The sequence below is a fragment of the Melozone crissalis genome, unplaced genomic scaffold, assembly GCF_028551555.1.
Source record: "Melozone crissalis strain CALT ecotype California unplaced genomic scaffold, PUWL_Pcris_2 ptg000092l_1, whole genome shotgun sequence".
NCBI classification, from domain to species: Eukaryota; Metazoa; Chordata; class Aves; order Passeriformes; family Passerellidae; genus Melozone; species Melozone crissalis.
In genome coordinates, this window is record NW_026535869.1 from 2,073,946 (window position 1) to 2,092,008 (window position 18,063).

Genomic DNA, 18,063 nt, shown 5'->3' on the forward strand with positions numbered 1-18,063 from the left:
GCCCGTGCCTGGTGCCAGCTGTCCCCCTCGGTGGCCACGGAGCCCCAGAGCGGGCTCAGCTCAGCTTACACAGCGCTGGCACCATCCAAGGTGTCACAGCACAGCTGCTTCTCACTTACGCAGGCTCGGAGCTGTGTCCCCTGTCCCCTGAGACACAATGTCCCAGCCTGGAGGTTACGTGGGAGCTCCCAGGACTCTGCCGTGGTGGAGGCACAGAGGGGACCCCGTGTGAGGCACTTTGCACGCCTCAGGGTACGAGTGCTTTGGGGTTGAGGGGCTCTGTGTCCAGCTGAGTGGGGTGGGACAGCCTCCTGCCCATTCCCCAAGGCACAGAATCCTCCTGGTGTCCAATTCCTTCTAAGAAGGGTGACCCCAAGCAGCCCTGGGGGGAATGTGCCACAAAGTGTTTGCTCCCTGGAAGGGACTGGAGTGACTCTTGTTGACAGATGGGGACTGCAGTGCCTCTGTCACAGCCCAGCTCCTGCGTTGCCCCCCACCATTCCCACCCCCCAAAGTGACAGGCCCTGCCCAAGTTGACTCACCCAGCAGGGACCAGCCTGGCCAGGGCCCTTCCCTGGGCCTGAGAACCCCCCAGCTCACCCCACATGGCCGGGAGTCACCGTCCTGGCCCCGCTCCGTGCTGCTGACACATCCCCACCCTGCTGCAGAACCTGCTGCTCCCGGGCAGCAAAACCCCGAACCCACCGGGGACCCTGACGTAAGACCCACGGCACGAGTTACTGCTTTGAGGTCTGTGGGTGGCAAAAAAAGAAGGGACCCTCGGGCAGGTGCCCTGCCCACACGGGGGGACGAGGAGGGTGCCGGGGAGGGCTCCAAGCCAGGATTTTGTGTGTGAACTCGGAACCTTCTCCCTGGAGAGAAACCTCTCCCCTGAAGGAAGGGGGGACAGCTTTGTCTGTCTCCGTGTCCCCCTCCCCGGGGCGCTGTCCCCACCTGCACTCACCTACATGTGGCTGCTCAGGGCACGGCGAGGGGCGGCCAGCCAGGCATTTGGTGATGCCCTCGGGGCTGATCCTGCCTCCTTGGGGAGCTTCAGAGACGGGCGATGTGGAGATGGGCAGCAGCCGAGCCCTTCGCAGGGGACAGGAGACCCCCGGCTCAGCCCCTCCGCCCGGGGAGGGAGCGCAGTGGCCGGAGGGGGCCGAGCCCGAGGGCTGTGGGGCCGCGCAAAAACACCACGGCAGAAATTCAGGGCTCAGGTTACCAGCCAGATAAATATAGTGTCTTTATCTGACCTCACAGGGCGCTGAAATGCTCCTCTCGCATTCCAGCTTGGGGAGGCTTAAAGGGGACGCGAACTTGGGGAGGCTGGTGGCCCATGGCAAGGGGGTGGCCCGAGGGGAGGCTGCGGGGGCAGCGGGGGCTCTGACGATGGAGGAGGAGGACTGAGGGTAAGCGGGAGGAAAGGAGAGATTTGGGGAGGGACGTCGAGGTCCAGGAGGGAAAGGACAGAGGGAGGGTTAAGGGAGGGAGCCGGCGGGGGGGACACGGCTTGGTGTGTGGGGGGTAAGGAAGGCATAAAAAAGGGGTGGTCGTGGCTGCCAGCAAGGTCTGGAGTAGAGAATCAGGGTGAGAGGAAGAGCTGGATTGGGTTTTGTCTTCCTTGGAGCGAAATGTAGGGAGAAGAGCCCCCTAAACCTTCAGCAAAGGTGGGCATGGGGCAGCTGGCATGGCGTGGATCCATGGGGACACCGGGCACCGCTCCGGGACGCCTGACCCGCCCAGGCTACGGCACCTGCGTGGCCGTGACTCAGCGAGCACCTGCCGGGGATAATGGGAGGGATGTAATTAGGGTGGCATCTTCCTCCCTCCCTCCCGTCTGGCTCCAGCCCTTAAACAGGGAGGGACGCGTCGGGGCGTTGCTCTGGGAGGTGGCACAGGGTCACCAATGGTGTTAGGGGGTGGTGGCAGGCTGCTGCTCGTGATTCCTGGTGCCAGGGCGGCATCCTGACCCTGGGCAGGGCAGTGTGGGGCTGCTCCAGAGGACGCGGGAGCCCTTGGCAGCCGCCCAGGCAGAGTGTGGGCACGGGGGCTCCAGCAGGACCCTGGTGTGACGGGCACAGGAGCTTTGGGACAAGTGGCTCCCTCCCATGTCCACTTCCATCCCCGGCAATTCTCTCCCCAGAGGATGGATGGGCCAGGACCAGACCTGGTCTCCTGCCACTACCGTGGGCAGTAGGTGGCCTCTAGGATGGACTGGGGGTTTAGGGACAGGGATGGGAACAAAGGGTCTGGGTGCAGGGTGCCACACACCAGGGAGTTGCCCTGCCCAGGACAGTCGATTCTTGCCCCTCTGCCTGCTTCTCTCCCGCAGGTATTGGGGTGCTGGAGGCACAGGGGGGATGCCTGGGGGGCTGTACCCCTCGGCAGGGTCCTGGTGCCCAGCCCCACACAGCCCCCATCCCCACCGCCGCACACACGGGCGCCCGTGGCTCCAACACACAACCTAGGTAGGGTTTTATTGTGCAGACAGAGGAACACTCCTGGATGGTAAGGTGATTTTTTTGTTGTTGTTGTTGTTGCTTTTCATAAGGTTCTTTTTTCCCACTTTTTTTCCTTTTCCCTTAACAGAATTTCTTTGACGACAAGCTGTGGAAACAACTACAAATGTTCACAAAAAATATGAGACTCGAGCCGCGTCCGCGCTCTGCCGCTGGGCTCTGCACCTGCCCCGGCGCTCACCAGCACGCCCAGGGCGCTGGGCACAGCCAGGCCTCAGCTGGGCACGGCCTCAGCAGCACTAGACAGCAAGCAAGCAGGCAGGGATGGGCAGGGGACGGGCACGGGGGTCGGAAGCAGCTCTGGAGAGGAGCAAGGAGTGGGGAGCAGCTGCTGTGTATTGCTCTCAGCCGTGGCTGCACGGGTGGCACAGCTGGGGTTCACCCCATGCGCCTGGATGCTCCTGCCTGCCTCTTCCTTTCCCTGTGCCCTCCCCTGGGTGAGGCTTCTCGGGGTCCCGTGGGCATCTGGGCAGCCCTGGGCTGGCAGATCTGAGCTGTGCTGGCCATCCCTGTCCCCGCTCTCGCCAACCCCTGGCACCATCCTGGCCTTACCGAGGTTGTGGGCTGCCCTTCTGTCCTTTGCTGCTCTTAAAGGGAGACAGGGAAATGCTGGAAGGGAGGAGGGAGAAGGGAGGGGGAACACGGGCTCCTCCCAGGAGCACGGTGGGATTGGAGGAAGACTGCTCTGCCTCTCCATGAGGAAGGACTGGGGTCCCCAGATGTTCCCTTAGGGGAGACAAGGTGCCGGTGCAGGGAAGTTCCTATGGGGTCACACTCCCAGAAGGGAACCCCCTCCCCACCAGCCATCCTGGGTGCAGCTCTGAGGGTCCTGGGGAGGGCAGGGTGGTTGTGGCTAGCTCAGAGAGGCTCTGCTTGCCTCCACTGGTGCTGGCAGCAATTCTCTCGTCACAGCTAAGGGCTGGTCCCTGGGGAGAGCGAGTGGTGTCTGGCTTGGGCAGCCCAAAGGTACCAGATGCTGTTTGGAGGAGGCCTCACTTCCAGCTCAGCTGTAAGAAACAGATCAGGAAAAATTTGTTGCCGAAGCACATTTGCACTGAGCCCATTCCCAGGGCCCCAGAGGAGCCCTAAGGAGGTAGAGGGGGTTCATGGTGTCTCCTAGACCTGCTCCCCTCTTTCCTCCCAGCCTGCCAGACCCAGCAGCATCCCATGGCTCCCCTGCTCACTGAGACTGGAGTAATTTATTGCCCTCTCCCAGCCGTGGCAGCTCAGGTTGAGAGGAGCAGGGTGAGGAATCAGTCACCTGGGTGGCAGGCAGGGCGGGTGAGGACACCAGGAGCCCTGTCACCTCCAGGGGCCACGGGCACAGCACCCACCACGGGCACCCTCCGCATGCTCTCACATCACCCCTCTCTCTTACCTGCCAATCCAGCTGTCTTTCCCCAGTTGGGAACAGGCAAACCCCAAGAGTTAAAGGGATGGGACAAGCGAGGCTGAGGCCTCCAGTGCTCCCAGCACAAGCAAACCAGCCAGCCTACGGAGCGGGGAGGCGCCATGGGAGAAGCAACGCTGCCTAGCAGAGCCACCATGCTTCGGAGCGGGGCGCGTGTGCGTGGGATGGTGAGCCTCGGCACGGGACGGTGGTTAGCGTTAATATACGGCTAAATAGAGATAACACAGAGAGGTTTCACGGCTTCCAGACGCTTCAGCTTCTCTTTTCCAGGGGCTGCGAGGAAGGCGGGGTGGCTGGGGTGCTCGGTGTGTGCGTGCGTGTGTGTGCGAGCGCTGTGAGTGTGTGTGTGCTTCGCCTTTCACAGGGACACGAAGTCCACGGCTTGCAGGAGAGGCAGGGAAAGGAGCAGCAGCAGGAGCCACGAGGTGTTCTGGATCAAGAGGCTGAAGCCGGCGCATTTCTCCAGTTTGTCTGTGAGGAGAAGGAATGGGGAGGGAGAGAAGAGAGGCAATGAAATCCCTCAGGAATGGGGCTCAGGCTGGGAGTTCTAATGGTACAGGAACACAGCTCCTTGCCTTTTCTCTGTCACACAAATGCAGCACGCCCCATCCTGGCCTGTTTCCCTCCCAATGTGTAGTAACAAATATTTTTTGGGACCCTGAGAAGCATAACCCTGCCTGTGCCTGACTGAGGTGACAAGTGGATGGGCACCAGGTGAGACAAAGGTCTGCATATGGAGGACTACTCCTGTGGGCTGTGGATGTGAAGGATCCCCACTGTCCTCTCTATGGGAGGATACCCAGGCAATGTGCCCGAGGTGGGACCCAAGAGAGGCAGGAAAAGTGCTGTGAGATGGGGTAGAGTGAGTCCCACCTGAAGGAGTGGAGACACATTTATGGAGCTCAGGGAGTTGTGGTGCTCTCTGCTGGCCCTGCCAAGCCAATGAGCAGGTGGGAAGGGCTGAGGCCAGTTGCCCCTGCCTGTCTCACCTTTGATAACAGTGATGTTCTTTATCTGATTGCCAGTGTAGTCGTTGGTGGCCCTCAGCTCGCACATGTAGATGCCCTCATCGCTGGTGGTGAAGCTCTGCAGGTGGAGGCACACCAGGTTCTTGTGCATGGTGACGTTGGCTCGGCTCCGGTAGATGTTCTCGGAGACGCTGATGGTGCTGTGGATGACGTGCTTCCTGTTGTCCTTGGTGATGCTGAACTCGTAGGTCAGGGGGTTGTCGGTTTTGTTCTCGTAGCGACAGTCCACGCGCAGGTTCTGGCCCAGCAGGCAGGCACTCAGGTCCTTGATCATCTGGCAGTGGGCGGCCTGGAGGACTGGGAGAGGCACGAGGGGGTTGGGCAGGGAACAGCGAGCTCTGGGGAGGCCCATGCAGCCTCCAGGCTGCTCCGGGCCGAGCAGGGAGCAGGGAGGGATGTACCTGTCAGGATGACAGCGATGCCCACGGTGGGGTTCATCTTGCTGCTGAGGTGCCCGGTGGGGGCTGTCTCTGAGAGGGGAACCTGGGCAGGGGGAGAGAGAGGCAGTCAGCCAGGCCGCTGCCCCATGGGTGTGGGCGCTCGGTGGTGCAGGCTGCCCTTCCTGCACAGACGATGCTCCAGCGTCTGCTCCTCCTCACCAGCGTCTGATTCACTGCACAGAGCTGGCGCTGCAGCCAGCTGGGGAATCAGGCATTGTGTGTCTGCCCAGCATCACTTTGCACATCCCCAGGCAATGCCCCATCCACGCTTTGTTTTCCCTGTCCAGATCCCCCCAGCAGACATTAAATGAGCATGGCCAGACCTGCAGCAAGGCCTGCATGTCCAGCCTCCTCCCCCTTTTTCCCCATGGCCAGCCAAGGTTTGGTGAAACCAGGCTGTACCCCAGTGCCTGCACACCTTGACCAGGGGTCTGTGGCTCACGGTGAGGGGGCTGCCAGCTGAGGGACCCTCTCTGGGGGCCAGTGGGCGCCTGCCCTGCCAGTCCTCCAGCAGCTCCAGCGGGTGAGCTCAGCAAGGATGAGTCATTGCGATGCAGTGAGGGAAAGGGGCCAAGAGCAGTGAGGAAGAGGGACACAGCAGCTGGACAGTGAGCCAAGCCCGCTGAAGGATGGCATGAAGCCTCCAGGAGCTGAACTCAGCCTGCCTGGCCACGGGATGGAAGGGGTTTGGGTGGCACCATCCGCTGTCTGGGTCCCTGCCCAGTGCTGCCTGTCTTTCTCCAGGCTGTGCGTGTGGGTAAGGGGCCCGTGATGTGCCATCCAAACAGCAGGGCTGCTGATTCCAGTCGGCCCAACGCAGCCACAAGGAATCAATTAAAGGTTTGCAGCCTGGCCAAGCGGCCGCGTGGGGAATCCAGCCGCAGACATGCGGAATGGAGGGACAGCGTGGGGCAGCAGCGAGGCGGCAGCCGGGCTGAAGGACGCACCAAGCATCCCGCAGTCAGCCCTCAGGCTGGCCATGTAGGGCCAGGTCCAAGAGGGGGAGCTGATTAACCAGCCCTTCGTGACTCCAGGCTGGCAGTGGGGACAACAGACCCTCAGTTTGCTCCCTCTGAGCCTGGCAAAGCATCCAGGGAAGGGCTAGGAATGGCCTGTACCCCAGCCAGCTGCATTTTTTCATTTCGCAATTTTTGTGTGTTTCATATAACGTTCTAAAAGGAAATACCAAACCCATTTGCTCACCCTGAAGCTCTAAAAAATCTCTTTATCCAGAACCCTAACGCTTGGCCAGGAAGAAAAATTCCCTTCTCTCTGATCTTGACAATCAAGAGGTTGCCAATGGGGTAAATGCTTGAACCTCTGCATTCCTAGAAACGGTCCCTCTGTCCCTTGCTTTGTCATTTCCCAGCACCAATCTGCTCCCTTTTAAATGTCCTGGGACACTATCTAGGTCATAGCCTGCCTTTCCTCCAGAAAATCCATGCGAAGAAGCTCCCAGAGAGCAGGTTTTCCTCCCATCTATGTGCCCAAACACTCAGATTTTCCAGGCTCTGGGTGGATAGCCCTTGGACCCCCCTTCTCCTGCCAGCAGTGCTGGGAGCAGAGCAAGCCAGGTAACGCTCACTCCTGCGTGATCCCAGGGGTTTGGCGTAGGGACGGGGCTCAGGGGGACAGCGGCATTCGAGGGGCTTCACTCTTAGAGGGCAAAGTCCCAACCTGCTCAGGGTTACACCATGGCGGTACCTACCCCCTGTGCCCACCAGCGTCACAGGCTCAGGGTGACAGACGAGCTGCGGGGATGGGGATGGGGGCATGCAGAGCCGGGCTGGTGGGCTGCGGGAACGCAGAGCCGCAGGAGCCTGGCCGTGCCGGGGGGCGGCTGCCAGCAAAGGGGGTGCACGGGGACGCTGCGCGCAGGGAAAAGCGATGGGGCGACCCTCGAGAGGGGCAGGAGCGCTCGGGCTGGGCGAGCTCCCCCCCTGCAGCAGCGCGGAGCGGGAGCGCGGCTGCGGTGCGGGCGTGCGCGGGGGCGCGCCCACCGGGAATGCCGCAGTCCCGAGCGAGGGTGGGGGGCACCGGCACCGGTGGGGGGCGAGAAGCTGAGCCCGTGCCCTCCTCCAGCGCGCTCCGTCCGGCCGAGCATCCCCAGGGCGAGGGGCGCGGTGCCCCCGGTGCCACCGCCGCGCCCCGCGGCCGCGGACCCTCCCCCGCCCGCAGCCCCGCGCTGTGCCCCGAGCCAGGCGGCTGCTCCCGGCCCCGCAGCGCGCGGGGCGCTCGGTGCCTACCTGCGGGCGCTGTCCGGTGCTGCCCGCTGCCTGCGGGGCTGCCGGCGCTGTCCGGGGCTGCCCGCCGGGCTGTGGGCGCGGCGCTCCCGCAGTCTGGGCAGGGCTGGGCGGGCGGACCCAGCGAATGGGGACCGGGAGGCGTCACTGAGGCTCGGCCCCCGGCCCTGCGGCGGGGGGCGGTGCGGGGGGGCCCTGCCTCTGCGGGACTCGGACGCCCCCGCTCCGGACAAGGGGCGCGCACTGATGCGGAAGGTGCGGCTTGCCCCCTTTATGTTCCCCAGGAAGGGCGACGCATCCCCATCGCCATGGGAACATCATTTTGCGGAAGAGCTGCCAACCCTCATCTTCCCCGGCAGCGTGGGAGGTGTTTTGCTGGAAAAGGAGAATGGTTGGGAAGGGGAAAAGGAGCTTGGTGTGGGCTTTGCTGAGGAGGGGGCAGGTACCATCTTCTGCCACCAAATGAGTGCAGCTCAGGTGCTCCAAGAGGCCACTCGGCACCAGGTCACCACAGGTCTCCTCCATGTGGGAAATCACTGTGAATCAATGATTCACAATGCTGAATCAAAGAATCACACAATCATTTAATTTGGGAAGGATCTTTAACACCATCGAGTCCAACTGCTGACCCAACACTGCTAAGCCATGGCCCCAAGTGTCACATCTACAGCCTCTCTCTGTGATAGCCCTGGACACAGACCTTCAGTTTTCGGCCCAGGTCTGGTGACAATGAGGACACAGCAAGGTTTTGCTCCCCACAGGCTCCCATCAGCATGTTTGGGAAGGGGATAAGCAGAGCTGCTTCTGCCCAGGCAAAATGACTTTGGAACCAGAAAGCAGCCTGGGACAAGACCTCTTCCCTGCTCCTTGGCAAGGTCATGACAGCAGAGGAAGGCAGCAGCAGGGAGCTGTTTTCCCTGGGAGTTTGGGTCCAGAGCTATCCCAGGAAGGCACAGAGACACACAGGATGGTCTGTCCTGCTCTCACCCCCTCCCACAGCCCTGGCTGGGCCCTGCTAAAAGGGCTGACACCGGGAAAGTTGATATAAAAGTCATTTTCTCCTCCAGCAGAACATGATCCCAGGTGACACTTGAATGCTGAGGTTTTGCAAGCTGGCTGTGCAGGGGGTTTTGCTAATTCTACAGAAGCTTGGCCCTGGCTGCTCACTCACTACATGGGCTGCAGGTGTGCTGGCCCAAACAGGGACAGCCCCCCAAGCTGCCAGGGGGCCTGTGGTGCCCTGGGAGTGTTCAGCAGGGTCCCAGTGTGCTGCCATGAGGAGGGCAGAGGGCTGACCCTTGTGGCAGTGGGGTATTGAAGGCTCTGTGGCAGCATGACACACCACACACAGGCTGGCAGGGCTGGCTATGGATGGGAGGAGAGGCATGGCAAAACAACAGGGAAGGATACCAAGGCTGGGAGCAGATGGATGCAAGGCAAAGAGACAGACACAAGGCATGCTGCAATGTTGTCAGGGGGGAAAAATCGCAAGCACAAGGTCTACATGCAAACACAGCTGTGATGTGGGGCAGCACACGCAACCACACACAGACACACACACACACACATGTGGGTCCTTTTCACGTTTATCCTCACATCTCCACAAGCTGTGTCTCCTCCACATCCCCACCCTCAACCACAGCTATTGCACAGCGAACCAGGGAATTCAAGCTCCAAGGACTGGCTTCTAGAGGCATGAAGGGGGCTAAATCCCTCTGTGAGAGATTTGGGCTTCCTTTCAGTCTCTGGCTATGGAGGCAGGCGTGAGTGTGCAGTATCTGGGCAGTGCTGGCAGCCACTGCCCTGCCTAGGTATTTGCAGGAGGCTCCTTGCAGAGGTTTTCCCTTTTGCTGCAGATTGTAGCCTGGCTGCTGTCCCTAAACCAGAGAAAAACACCTAAATCACACCTAATGCAGAGGCCTCTGGATAGCAGCCAGAGGAAAGGGGTGGGGAGGAGAAAACCTAAAGGAGAGGGGGGCAGGCAGTGTTTGCAGTGGCAGGTGTCAGTCAGGGAGACAGACAGTGAGAGGGACAAGGAAGCAGCCAAACAGGCACAGTGCAGCACAGCAGTGCAGGCGCCGGCAGGAGCGAGGGGATGCGGCAGGACAGACAGAGCAGCAGGCAGAAGCAGGGCACACACAGCTCCCCTGGGAGCTCAGAGCAGCCAAACTGCCCCTGAATCCTCTCTGGAGAGAAAGCCAGGGCATGTGAGGGTCCCTGGGGGGAAATTCACTGCTCCCAATAGCTCAGTAGCTGCAGGAGGCAGGCTGGCAGCAGAGGCTCTGAGGGGCACCATGACTCGGGTGTCTGGTGATGCTGCAGCAATTAAAACCTGGCCTTGCCCAAGGACATCCTGCTGCAGCAGACACCCTTCTAGGAGAAAGGTGGATGCACATCCTTCCCAAGAGGAACATCTCTGCCCTGCCCTCAGCCTATCCCAAACACAGCAATTGGAGAGTCTCTCCCTTTTCCTCCTGCTCATGAATCACAGCACAGCAGCACACCCTGGGTCCTGCTAGAAGCAATGCCCACGCAGCAACCATTTGCTCCCACACTGCCACTGCTGGGGAGAGGTGATGTAAGGACATGGACAACAGGAGCTGGGGGCAGCTGTGCTGTGGAGAGACCCCTGACACCCTCCCCGAGGCTGTTAGAGCTGGGGAGCTGCAACATGGAGGAGTAAGGGAGGGCATCTGGGAATCGGTGGTGGAGCTGCACCAATCACAGCCCAAGGAGTGACTGATGCTCACCTGCCTCACGGCTCAGCCCCTGCCCCAGAGACAGGGGGGCTGCAAAGGGTTTGCTCCTCACTGCACTAAGCCAACCCAGGCCCTTCCCACCCCATCTTTGAGGGACAGGGAAGGGAGGCTGCAGAAGAGCTGTGCCCTTGATTGGAGGGACAGAATGGCCCTCGGGAGCCCAGCAAGGCCCCACAGATGCTAAATGTAGCACGGCCCAGATATGAAGCCCCTGGGCTTTGTGGCAGTGCTGCACAGAGCAGGGGTGGAGGAGACTGTGCTCACTCCCCTGCTTCCTGCAGGCAGCCCAGAGCCAGGGAAAACAGGGGCAGGCAGCACTCCTGCTGCAGCACTGCTTGGGGTCACACCAGCCTGGCCAAGGAGATGGCTGGCACAGAGCCCCAGCCTTGGTAGCCTGCACCTGCTTCGTGCCTGTGTCCTGCATAAAGAGAAGCCCCAGAGAGTGAAGATCTCCAGCAGTGATCAGGGCTAGGGAGTGCCTGTGAGCAATCAGCTCCAGCCCTGCACTGACACACTTGCCAGCGGGAACATCCCTCCCCTTCCCTCCCTGTTTGCTGCTCGCTGTATCCTGGAGCTGCCTCGTAGCTCGCGGCTCTGTGCTCACAACCAGTCACACGAGTGCCCCAAAGTGGGAATGTTGTCAAGGGGCTTCTCTGGGAGGCTGCCAGCACTGAGCACTCACTACAGTGCAGGATCCTCTGCAGCAAATCCTGCATCACCTGCACTGCTGCCTTCCCAGCCCACTGCGATCCACCAGAGCAGAGCATTGTCCCTGCAGCCTGATATCCATCTGGAGCAGGGTGTGACTATCTCTGTCTGCCTCCAGCCCAAGGCCACTAAAATCTCTTTGCAAGCCTTAGGAATCCTTGTGGGAGCCAGCCAGCGCACGAGGAGCCAGCTCAGCCTGGAAGAGGAGGTTGACTGAGGTGCAGAGCTCTTCGTTTGCTCCATCTGCTCTCCAGACTGAGTGGGAAGGGTGCTTGGCTGCCTGCTCCAGCCTCCTCCTCACCGCCTCCCATCACATCCTGTTAGCTCTCGGCAGGGGCTGGGGTTTTTTTTGGGAGAGCTGCTTTCTGCACCGTGCCCTGCAAACCTGATCTCTGCTGAGCTGTGAGCGAGACTCATCCCTGCGGGCAGCAGAGGCATTTCTGCCAGCTGAGCAGGGCAGGTCTGGCAGGTAACTCCTGGCTCAGTTTGCAGACCTTACCTGCAGGGTCAGCGGCCACAGGGCCTGCGTTCCGAGCTCTCTGCAAGGTGCCACATCCCACGGGCTCTTTGGAGGGGAGTGAACATGGACAGGGCTAGAATTGGGAAAAGGTGCCACTTCAGATGGTGAAACTCCCCCCTGCCACCTGCTGAACACCTGTGACACCACCACCCTCACTTCCTTAAAAATGGGGAGTACCTGTGGGCCTGACGCAGGAAGCCACAAGAGGGAACTGATGCTCAGATAAACCTTAAGCGCCTTTGTTTTAGGGAACTTACTCATGTCGGAAAGGAGAAGCTGGTGGGGGCCTCCAGGAAGTGCTGGACAGAAGGAGAAGTGTAGAGCACAGCACCATTTCTGCTGCCCATCCCAGCCATGCTTTCCCCTCTGTCTCAGGAGAGATGACTAATGCAAGTTACAGAAAGTGGAAATAGCATCCCTGATTATCCTCCTCCTATCTGCTGGGCCTTAAGGAATAGAAAGTATTTATTAACATTCCTTATTTATGAGGGAACCATTAGGCCAGGGTGGTTAACTCTCACCACACAGGCTCCTAGGGATAGCACCACAGAGGAACCACAGGAAGCAGCTGCCTGCAGGGTCTCCCAGTGCTGGGAAGCCCCAAACACTGGAGAGAGGCAGGTTAAATCCAGTCCAGAGTTAAATATAGTCCACAACTTCCCCCTGAGGGGCAGCACCAATCTCTCTGCTCTTTGATGACCAGGGACAGGAGGTGCAGGAATGGCTGGAGCTGTGCCAGTGGAGATTTAGGTTGGACATAAGGAAAGGATGGTGGTGGGGCACTGCCCAGGCTGCCCAGGGAATGGTCAGGGCCCCAAGGCTGCCAGAGCTCCAGGAGCATTTGCACACTGCTCTCAGGGATGCACAGGGTGGGACTGTTGGAGCTGTGCTGAGGGAACTCAATGACCCTCCCAGCTCAGGATATCCCATAATTCCATAAATAAAGGCATTTTTACCCCTTTCTAGCACTGCACAGGGCTCGGTCTCACCCTGAGGCTGTCGGGAGCCCTGGCTGGGACCCGGGCAGTGCTGGCAGGGCAGCGGCTGTGCCTGCACACACAGAGCTTCCCTTGAGCAGCCGCCAGCTGCTCCTGCCCTGGCGTTTGTGTCACCAGCCCCAGCGCTGCCTCCTCTCCCCATTGTTCGCAGGGACAATGGCACATGTGCAGGGCTGAGGGAGAAGGGGCTTCCCCTGCCCTGAGGAGCCCTCCTGCCCCAGCCACCGCCGAGTGCAAGGAGGAGGAGGAGGAGGAGAAGGAGAAGAAGGAGAAGAAGGAGAAGAAGGAGGAGGAGGAGGAGAAGAAGAAGGAGGAGGAGGAGGAGAAGGAGGAGAAGGAGGAGGAGGAGGATGAGGAGGAAGCAGCCCTGCCTGCCCACACCCAGGCTGGGGCTCCTCCAGGCTCTCATCCAGCCTTGCTGTTTCCCATCTCAGCATCACAGCCCAAACACCAGCAGCCCTCCAGCCTCATCAAGCTCTTCTGCTGCACATGGTCACTCGGGGGTTCCTCCCAGTCCATAATGACAAATTGTTTGGAGCAGGGGGGGATTTTCAAGGGCTTCCCAGGCAGCTCAACACCCCTTTGTTGTCTACTCCTGCTCAGGCTGGAGAACCCACAAGTGGCTGGGCTGTCACAGCAGAGGTGGGAGCCCCAGTCCCCCATCCCTTCTACTGTCACATTTAGGGACAGCAAGTGGGTCACTTCACATCCCTGGGGAGCAGTTTTGCCACAGAAAAACACATCCTTAAGAAATTCCTTTCCTTTAAGAAATTCCCTTTCCCTTTTTTATTCCCTTCATTCCTTCCCTTTATTTGACTTTTAGTCCAGGCCAACCCCTCTGCTTTGAAATATTCGTGTAGGAGAGGTTGTGGATGTAAACAGCACTGTCATAAAGGGGTACTGAGCTTCAGAAAGGAGAATCCTAATGTTAGAAAAAAATTAGAAATGAAAGGGAAAAAAAATTTCAGGGTTATAGCAGTGAGAATTTACCCAGGCACACAAAGAACTGTGCTGGTGAGTGCTCATCTCTCTGAGCTATTACTTACTATCCATTATCATTAATTATTTATTATCTTTTGTTTTTATCAATTACATACCTTTTTATTAGTAATTATTATCTACAGAACCTAAAACTCAGCAAGTGTAGCCTCTGCCACATGGAGAATTCTTTACGTTTGGCCAAGAAGCACAACAAACATGAGTAAAACCAGGTTTTGCTGAGTTTGCTCTCCTATTGCTGAGGAATTCACAGCTGGGAACACCAGGAATAAACAAGAAAAGGCAACGCATACTGAATAAATCTCTCTTAAATGTTGAGATCTTCATTGCAAAGAGCAAACACCTCCTGTCTGTATTTTATGGAAGAAATGTCTCCCTGTGGCTGAGGGAGCTCGAGCATGTTCCAAAGCAGAAGCTACACAGCATCTGCTGTAACATTTATGCCTAAGGGGTTTGAGATCCTGCCAGTCAGCACTTGATTACAACTCACTCTCATATTCCTTTCAGATAATTCACAGAAATCTTCCCAGAAGATGTCAGCTGTAGCAGGGTAATGGCACCTACCTGGACGCCAAAGCATGGTAACAAACAGGGGTGGATAAACACACCATGACACCAAAATCTGAAAATCTACAGCTGCAGGGGAAAATGTTAAAGAAATACAGGACAAGTGCAAAAGCATGAGAGAAGGAGGTGTATGAAAAACTGTAAACCAGAGGCTGAAATAGCATTTTATTGAGGGAAAAGAAGATGGAGGAAGAGAGAAAAAAAAAAAAAAAGCAGCTGCTGCTGCTGGGGAGGAAAAAAAAAAAAAGGATTTTGTGAACGCTGAGATAAAGAGGTTTTCTCCACAGTAAAACTTCTGTAAAAACCAAAAAACAGATTGAGAGGCAAGAGCAGCACAGCCTTTGTAAAGAGCTCTGAGGGGAGCAGCGGGAGGCGCCCCCTTGCGGCGCGGGAAAAGCGGCGCAGCCCGGCCCCGCCCCATCGATCTAACTAACTAACTAACTAACTAACTAACTAACTAACTAACTATCGGTCTAACTAACTAACTAAACATTGGTCTAACTAACTAACTAAACATCGGTCTAACTAACTATCTAACTAACCATGGATCAAACTAACTAAACATGGTTCCAACTAACTAACTAAACATCGATCTAACTAACTAAGCATCGATCTAACTAGACATCGATCTAACTAACTAACTAACTAAACATCGATCTAGCTAACTAAACATTGATCTAACAAACTAACTAAACATCGATCTAACTATTGATCTAATTAACTAATGAAACATCTATCTAATCTATCTATCTGTCTATCTATCCATCCATCCAATCATAGATCTAACTAACTAAACATCGATCTAACTAACTACCGAACTAACTAACTAACTATCTAACCATCAATCTAACTAACTATCGATCTGGCTAACTAACTGTCGATCTAACCAACTAACTATTGATCTAACCAACTAACTATTGATCTAACCAACTAATGATTGATCTAACTAACTAACTAAACATTGATCTAACTAACTATTGACCTAACTAACTAAACATCAATCTAACTATCAATCTAACTAACTAAATATCGATCTGACTAACTATTGATCTAGCTACTAACTATCGATCTAACTAGCTAACTGATCATCGATCTAACTAACTTACATTGATCTAACTATTGATGTAGCTAACTAAACATTGATCTAACTAACTACCGATCTAACTAACTAAACATCAACCTAACTATTGATCTAACTAACGAACTAAACATTGACCTAACTAACTAACTAAACATTGATCTAACAAGTTATTGTTAGGTGTAACCAGCATTAGACATGCGACATTATGAAACAAAGTAACTATAAGTTTCTTATTGTTATCTTATAGTTATGAATGTTAAAAATTTTTAAAAGTATGTGTCGTATGAATTTTTTAAAATACAGTGAATTAATTTATGGAAGTATTACAAACTTGAAAGAGAGAGTTAATTACTTACAAATAGATAGCAAATAGAAATAATTAAATAATTTTTTCAAAAGTTAAAACATTATTAAATAAAGTTTTGTTGAAAACTAAATTGTTACTTTTGTTAGGAATTGCAATTATTATTTTGTGGGTTTTTTTGTTTGCTTGGATTTTTGTACTAAGCTTTGATAAAACCCTTTGGAACAAGTATGTTTCTCAGCTTTTTGTCCAAGTATTGACTTATTTACTATGCTTATTTACACATGAACATAAACTATATTTATGTTGTTCTTTACTACTGGAAGAGTGGAAGGTGTTTGTGTGAGTCAGTTATGACATGATTTTTCATTTTATTCCTTCCATGGAATAGAAATTTTTATGCCATGGTTTGTCTTTTTTTAATATCATAAATCTGTTTTGAAGAGATTCAGATTTCAGTTTAAAAATGTTGGGTAAGATACTCCAAAAAGCAATGGTTTTTTTTTAACTTGAAGGATGTACTGATACTTATTTCTGAGGTTACACATTGGTAAATTTAAAAAATAACCCTTAAAGCAAGTTTTTGTAACCAAAGGAAAACCAGAAAATTCTGTTGGTGTAAATCAGAGGCAGGGATAAAAAGAAATAATAATAATAAGAAAGGCAGGGAATGAATTAGCTGAAAACCAGAGGAAAACATTGCTATTATAATCATGCTACACACACACACGGGGGAAGGCTCTTCTTGCAAAACACACACTTAAAAAAGCAGGGATTTACTACTCACCACAAACAACATAACCTGCTGTTTACTACAAGAAGAGTAAACAAACACTAGGAACCAACCCACAGCTCCTTCTCATGCAATCCCTCTCTCTGCTGGCAGGCCAGGGCTGCATCTCTGAAAACATATTGGAAATACATCACAAGAAGCTCCTTTCAGATGAAGCAAAGCGTTGTAAATATGAATTAATCACGTGTGAAGGGCCAACAAAGACGGGCCGTGTGTCCTCCTCACGCAAAGCAATGATTTGATGGAGCCAGCCTCTTCCTCTTAATAATACATGGATTGCTTTTGCTTGGGAGAGACACGGGGGAATCAGAACGCCAGGATGGTTTGAGTTGGGAGGGACATTGCAGCCATAGGGGTGTCTCCATCCAGGGAAAATAGAGGGGAAGCAAAGTGTTTATCCTGCTGGGGACCACGAGAGCGCAGCATTGCCCTTCGCTAGGCTGGTGCTCGCAGGGAGAATGCTGATTCCTCGTAGGTGAACGCAAATTACCCAACCCACAAGGTGGAAAGTGGAAAGTCCTGCTCTTTCTTGACGGAATACAGGCCTCTGGTAGGGCGGGTTTTGGTTTATTTTTTTATGTTTTAATGGTTTTTGCTTTTACAGCTTAGCCCGGTGTTCCCTGGTGGGGTAGGTAGGAGGGGTGAAAATGAGCTTTATGAGCTGCACAGCTCTATTTTGTGCACATACTCTAAGGCTGACTTACTAAAGTGGGACTTTAATGGAGATTTCAGTGGGGAGGAGCATTCCCAGCTGTATGCAAAGTAGATGGGAATAATAAAAAAAAGTCAAAATCTGCTGATCTCTTATAGTAGATGAAATGATGAAAACAATTTCTGAATTCTGGCAGTAGGAGTGTGCCATGGGCTCCTCCAAGCTTTATGGTTGCATCAAAGGGGTAAGGGAAATTCTAGTGGAGAATACTGGCAGGGAAAGAGAATAGAATCACTGGAAATCCAGACTGGTAGAGTCATTAAATAACATATAACTCTTCCTTCTCTGTCCCAGGCTTTTCAGAATCAGCAATATTGCTGGCACATCTGTGTGTGGTGGTGAAGGGGTGAGTGGCTTAGACCTGGGAGCTCTCCTGGATTGTTTTTCCAAGCCTCATATGTCCATCTTCTGCAGGTGTGGACATTTGACCCTGTCTGGGTGGCTGTAGACCTGTGTTGTGCTTCCTCAGTGCTTTTTGCCTGGCTGCAGCTCAGACTATCCTGACCTACAAAACAATTTCCAGCCCCTTGCTAAACACAGCAAAGAACTGTCCATTGATCACTTCAATGTTTTCCAGTCCCCCATCTAGCCAAACTCTCTCTCTCTTTGGCACCGCTTGCCTCTCAGTAAACCTCAGCCAGCAGAAAGAAAAAAAAAGTTTCCTTGCTTACAAAATAAAAAGAACGATTCTCTGCTTCAAAGGACCTTGTTTACCCTCCAGCCTGGAGTGAGTTTTTATGGGCAGGTTTATAAACCCCTGCACAGCCAGCTCTGTAGTGCTGACAGAGCTTTCAGTGCGGCTGCTTTAACACCTCTGCTCTGACAGCAGCAGCACTGTGGATCTCAGCAGAACAGACAGGCGTTTTTGGCAATTGGCAGGCTCCTGTGTGCTGCAGAGACCTTTATCTTGCTGAGGGAGTGGAGCCCTTTTAGTGTCTTGATGGGGAGGGGGCAGGAAACAAGGCAAACCCATTCCAG

The 18,063-nt window shown here is 54.9% G+C and overlaps 1 protein-coding gene across 2 annotated transcripts; it reads right to left on the reverse strand.

Annotated features, from left to right (window-relative positions):
• Window positions 1-2,454: 2,454 nt before the first annotated feature.
• THY1 (Thy-1 cell surface antigen) lies at window positions 2,455-7,756 on the reverse strand. Of its 2 annotated transcripts, XR_008484036.1 has the most exons (5): window positions 7,648-7,756; window positions 5,363-5,444; window positions 4,923-5,258; window positions 3,901-4,404; window positions 2,455-3,529 (listed from the first exon to the last, which is right to left on the reverse strand). XR_008484036.1 is itself a non-coding variant. In XM_054291392.1 (4 exons), exons 2-4 carry the CDS (start codon window positions 5,397-5,399, stop codon window positions 4,292-4,294), a joined length of 486 nt encoding a protein of 161 aa, XP_054147367.1. In that variant the 5' UTR covers window positions 5,400-5,444; window positions 7,648-7,756; the 3' UTR covers window positions 2,455-4,291. The 2 variants fall into 2 exon arrangements, 1 of the variants encoding a protein (XP_054147367.1); XM_054291392.1 differs by having other exon boundaries at window positions 2,455-4,404.
• Window positions 7,757-18,063: the final 10,307 nt, after the last annotated feature.

Coding starts and splice junctions, on each gene's coding strand:
- THY1 (XM_054291392.1), bottom strand. CDS start 5,399: ATGAACCCCACCGTGGGCATCGCTGTCATCCTGACAG. Junction 5,259..5,362: donor CATCGCTGTCATCCTGACAG/GTACATCCCTCC, acceptor TGCCTCTCCCAG/TCCTCCAGGCCGCCCACTGC. Junction 4,405..4,922: donor GAACATCACTGTTATCAAAG/GTGAGACAGGCA, acceptor TTCTCCTCACAG/ACAAACTGGAGAAATGCGCC.